Genomic DNA, 5,609 nt, shown 5'->3' on the forward strand with positions numbered 1-5,609 from the left:
GCCCAGTGGGGGTTAGAGTCTCGCAAGCCTATCACACCTTGTTCCGCTGTTCACATTTCAGGATGATTCAGATATTCCTTGAAAGAGAAACAAATATGATCTAGGAAGCCTTACAGAAGTTAAGCGTGTGATGCTCAAATCGTCTGCAGAGAAAGATGAAGAGGTGATTTGTTACGTTGTGCAGGTGCTTACTCCTAGGAAAGATACTTGATAGTAAGGGGGATGCTCGGTTTTGCAGACAAAACCATAATAATTTCTGATAGCTGAGTAGCGGGAGGTAATTTTGAGCTAAGATGCTATTTCCCAGCAGCGAGGGGGTATTTAGTTGCCGAGAGTGTTTTCCAGATGTGGCAGCCTGAGTATCACCTGCCATTGCCAGGATGAGACCAGGCGGCTTCATAAAATGTATATTGTATTCAGGCTCCTGGGAAACTTTCTAGAGCCTGTGACTGTTTGATCTCAGGCTGAATTACCCTTAATGACCCCTCTGACCATACACTCCACAAATACTTCCATATGGTTGAATTTCATCCATATCGAATTCTGTGCTCCATAACTGTGGCTTCCATGTAGGCACCAGGGAAAGGCTTCCATGTGTTTGCTGTTAGAACATACAGTTTTATCAAAATCAAAGTGTTTGACAAAATTATATAGATTTGGGGGTTTAACATGGTAGGAAAAACCTGCTGCAAGGTGAGGCTGAGGGCTGGCCGGTGGCTGGCTGGAAACAAAAAAAAAGAAAGAGCTGGAGCTGCAGGAGGAAATCTGGGGCTGGGAGCCTGTGCATTAGGGAAAATGGTCCTCTTGTTGTCAGGACACTTGCAAAAGAGGTGAGTGATGAAAAGCAAATAAAACATTATGTAAGGGAAAGCAAAGGAGGACAAGGAGAGCGCTTGCATCAAGCAGCAAAAAGTTGACCATGTTGGTCTTTGCCTTGGAAGTGAAATCTTGTTCATCTGTGGGAAGTGAATGAAATCCCACTAGTTCAATTCTGGAGTCCTGCCTGCGGCAGGGCAGTCAGTCCATTTTCCCTGGGAGTTTGTAGTTTGGGAGATTTGATTACAATTGCTTGTGTGATGCAGCTTTTCTGCTGGATCCTTGTGCTGCTCTGCTCACAGGACACCCGGAGTGGTTGAGCCGAAGGACCAGCAATAGAGTATGCCAAGAGCTCCTCATTCCCACTGGAAGCAGTGTTATTTATTAATGTTATTAATTGATTGGAACAGGCTACCCAGGGAAGTGGTGAATTACCCATCCCTACAGGAATTTAATTATGTGTAGATGAGGCACTGAGAGACATGGTTTAGTGGTGGATTTGGCACTGCTGGGTTAACGGTTGGACTTGATCTTAAAGGTCTTTTCCCACCTAATTGATTCCATGATTATCATATTTCTCATCTATTGTTATCAGTGACACTAATTAAATCAGTGTACTAAACACTGAGTGTGCATTTCACCCCCTCACTGCCTGGTGATGGATGGAGGGAAGAGGCTGAACTAAATCCTATCCCAATCCTGACACAGTCTGAGCTCCAGGAGACCTTTTTAAGTTGCTTTACTTTGTAGTGGCCACCCAGGCACCCCCATGGCATCCCAGCAGGCTCCAGCCATGTCCTCTGTGTCTAGTGACAAGTTTAAGGCAAATAAAAATCACCAGGATAAACAGCATTAGGTGTCAGGTGTGAGAAATCCCTCTCTGGTACCGCTTCAGTAGCACCAGGACATGAGCAAATCTCTCTTTTTCTCCCTTCAAAGGCATAGAACCTCAAATAAGCAGTTTAATGCGGTTGGAAATCTCACATTGTAGCATTTCCTTAATCTGGAAGATATTTTCGCAGTTCCAAATGGATATTGCATCAGCCAATTGTGTGTATTTACTTGTGGGAAGAACTGTTTTGAGTTGTTTGATTGCTTGAGTAGACTTTGTGTCACTACATTCGCTCGTGAAGAATAGAGAGAGACGCGGCTCAGATGCAGGCAGATATTTTTGAACCACCACAGACTGAATAAAGCCACTGCTTATGCCCCATGCCCCTGATACCCGCTCTCAGATGGAGTTCCATGTTTCAGAGAGAATGATCCCTCACCAGCTGTCTGTAGGAAGCAGAATTATGCTCATTCTCTGTACACATGAAGAAGAAGAGTGAGAATTCCTCTCAGTGTTTTGTCTATTGCCAAGCTGAAATGTTGATGATATTTAGCTTGGGATGGGACGGGGGAGTGGGAGAGACTGGTGCCAACAACACCCCATTTCAGTGCATGGGGACCCCATGTCGTGTTGTAGCTGGAGTGGGGTGGACACGACAGTGGTGGGTGTTCACCAGCTCCTTTAGAATGGAAGAGACTTCTGCAGGAGGACGCTCAGTAGCAGGTTCATGTCCAGAATCTGCAAAGACACACAATTAATGATTGATTCCTTTACATAGAATTAACTCTTTTGAATGTGTCTGTTCCTAAAATGGTCTGCAGTGACTGCAGGCACCTCCAGGTCACCAGGTGAGGTAGGGAGGAGTGGATTGCCACCTTTGTGAGTTGGACTATGCTAAATTCAGTGCTAGATTTCTGCTCGAGTGTAATCCTGCTTGAGCTTCAAAGGGTGATACTGAGCTTCAAAGGGTGATACTGACCTTCATCGCTTTAGGAACTGGGCAGGTTCAGGCTTCCCCAGACCATTGTTTTCCCTAAAGATGATGTTCCTCTGCTAATTAAAACTACTTTTCACAGTCTTTGTTTCTTTGCTCACAAATGTACAGCCACAAACAAGCACTGGGAATTCCCAGCTTTTTTAAGTCTGTCTGACCCCAACTCATTTCTACAACTGAAATAGTTCCAGCTGATGTACCAGGGAAAGGGCTGGAGAACATCTGCAGGGGATCCCAAAGCACACAAAACCAGGCTCTGCGTGTGACAAAATAGTTTCAAAGTACCTTGAGGGGATGCTAGCAACATATTCCAGGTTGCAGAGGTGAATGTGTGGGATCAGATGGTGGGATTTTGCTGTGGGAAATGGAGCAAACCAGCGGGACAAGGCTGGGGCATTCAGGAGAGTAAAGCTCCAGCTGGACAGAGGCTTTGGATAGGAAAGTGAAAGATCATAAACATTTTTTTGTCCTCATTTTGTGGGTACCCATTTACCTTGTGGAGCACTTGGACTTTAAAGCAGTCGCTGCAGAAGGTTCTGAAACCTTCTGTAGGTTCCCACATTTAGGAACTGTACCTTTTACAGCTGTTTGTGTAAAATCTGTCCTTTATGTTGTAGAGAATAGTGCTTTTCAGAAACACCAATAGGGTGTGCCTATCCCAAACGTAACACCAAGACATGTAAAGAAGTACATATTTCTTTAGAAAGAAAGATTCGTATGAAACCCTGAATTCCTGCCTTCATTGCTGGCACCCTGAGTCCTTTTAATCCCCTTGTAACATTTCGACAAGTAGAGCAGTCCCTTAAGGGTACTCCATTTTTTCCACCCTTTTCCATCCACATGGAACTCTTTTCTCTTATGCCCAGATTTATAAATGGTGCAGAAAATGGAGTTCAGTGAAGGATCCTGCTGATGGAAGACAAGCAGAAAATCTAGCTTGTACTTTCTTTGCCATGTTGCTGCTGCAAGCTTAAAAGAATACAAAGCAGCAGAAATGAGTGTATTGTAGTGTTCCCAGTGAAGAGCTGTGACTCTCCAAGAACACAGGGAGTGGATGTGACAGGCATCACTATTCTTAAAAGTACAAGAGAAAACTAATCCCATCTTCTTTCCAAGCCGCGACAGGCGAGCTCAGCCTTCTCTGAAACAAGAGCATCCAGCAGCAGCACTTCCCTGGGAACTCGGTAGCAATACCTGCTTGGCACCAACAGAGGAATTGCTGCTTTCTTACTTGAGGCATTTTGGATCCATGTCTGAGCTGCTGCACACATGACAAAAACAGCTCTGGTTGCACCTGAACAAGGATTTTGCATGGTTATGTTTCAAGAACTGCGCGTGCTTTTGGGAGTGTGGGTATCCCAGCTCTCCTCAGCTGTCCATGCTCTGCTGGGCTGTGCCAGTTCAGCAGCTTCCCATTACAACATTCTCCTTGTTTCCTTCCAGTTTCTCCCAAGATATTCCGTATTTCGAGTGACATCGTTGTGAACGAAGGGAGCAACGTTACCCTGGTGTGCCTGGCCACGGGGAAGCCAGAGCCTTCCATTTCCTGGAGACACATCTCGCCGTCAGGTAAGCTCAGCTTTCTGTACCCCAGAGCTCGCAGCATCTCTCCAGCAGCAGGTTTGGGGTGCTCAGCTTTCGGAAGTGTGGCAGCATCGCTCTGTGCACCTGGGGCAGTGTGTGCCTCCCTTGGCTTTCAGACACTGAAACCTTCTTCAGGTGGCAGCTGAGGTCAGTGAAAACTGTAATGCTCCTATAGCCCAGGGACAGAGAAAGAGACGAGCCCTGAGGCAGAAGCTCTTCCCTGTGCGGGTGCTGAGGCGCTGGCACAGGGTGCCCAGAGAAGCTGTGGCTGCCCCATCCCTGGCAGTGTTCAAGGCCAGGTTGGACACAGGGGCTTGGAGCAACCTGCTCTAGTGGAAGGTGTCCCTGCCCGGGGCAGGGGTTGGAGCTGGAGGAGCTTTAAGCTCCCTTCAACCCAAACCAGGCTGGGGTTCTACAGTTCTATGAAACAAAGGGACCCTGAATATGATTATATTTTTAAGCCAGTTTTAACAGGCTGCAGACATTTATCAAACAATTCCCATTAAATCCAAAGCAGGAAATAGTCAAGAACACACAGGGCTCTCCAGAAATAGGCATGAAAGTTAAAAACATTAACTCATCATGTAGTGGATTTAATTTAATGTAAGTACCTCTGAACCACTATTCCATGATACAGCGTGGTTTATTAGAGTGGTTTTATTGAACAAATTAAATTATATGTATGAAAAATCACGAACAAAATGGCACCTAAAAGCAGAGGTTTTATTTAATATTCCCATTTATACTTTTAATTTCTCATAATGTATTTAAAGGCAAACTTTTAGCTAACATTAAAGGCATCTCTTCACCGATGACTTGGTGCAGAGCCACCAACGCTGGCTCCATGTGAATAAAGCAGGGTCTGCCTGGCTCAGAGGAGGGGAGATCCAGCCCTGAGCTACTGGCTTGGGAATCCTGGAGGTCTTTGTGTTTGTGAAGGGTGCTTCCTGACTCCAGCTGGCTGCAGTGTGTGAGCCTGGTATCGCACCAGTTCTTCTGTAGGGGCTCCACAGTGGTGATTGATTTTGCAGTGAAGGTCTTTGTGTTGTGCCCACAACTCTCATGAAATCCATGTAATTGCGGGGAAGAACAGCTTCATGGACTGTCAGGGCTTACTGCGGGGTCTCATAATCCTGAGTAATAGTTTGCTTTACAAAGCAAGATCTGGGGAGAAGAAACCCAAAACAACTTTTGACCTTTAAGACAATGACTGTGAATTCTGCTTGAAGTGTCCATCAGGGGACATGGGGAAAAAAGTTCACTTGGAGCAGAAAATGGATTTTAACTAAATGTCAAATAAAATTTTATTGGAAACCGAGGTGATACTTTAGAGTAATAGCTTAAAGCATTAGGTTGTCTACAGAAAGAAGCTGTTACAAGCCT

At 45.4% G+C, this 5,609-nt stretch overlaps 1 protein-coding gene across 1 annotated transcript in view; it reads left to right on the plus strand.

The window, feature by feature from the left end:
• LOC104402712 (neuronal growth regulator 1-like) overlaps positions 1–4,211 on the plus strand; it is a gene marked incomplete at its 3' end in the record, with an annotated part of 74,745 nt that extends 70,534 nt beyond the window's left edge. Inside the window, exon 3 of the mRNA XM_010010660.1 lies at positions 4,086–4,211. Within this exon, the coding sequence (XP_010008962.1) occupies positions 4,086–4,211 (126 nt within the window). The remainder of the gene's footprint in view (positions 1–4,085) is intronic.
• Between the last annotated feature and the right edge of the window lie 1,398 nt (positions 4,212–5,609).

The sequence above is a fragment of the Nestor notabilis genome, unplaced genomic scaffold (genome assembly GCF_000696875.1).
Source record: "Nestor notabilis isolate BGI_N333 unplaced genomic scaffold, ASM69687v1 scaffold613, whole genome shotgun sequence".
Classification (NCBI taxonomy): Eukaryota; Metazoa; Chordata; class Aves; order Psittaciformes; family Psittacidae; genus Nestor; species Nestor notabilis.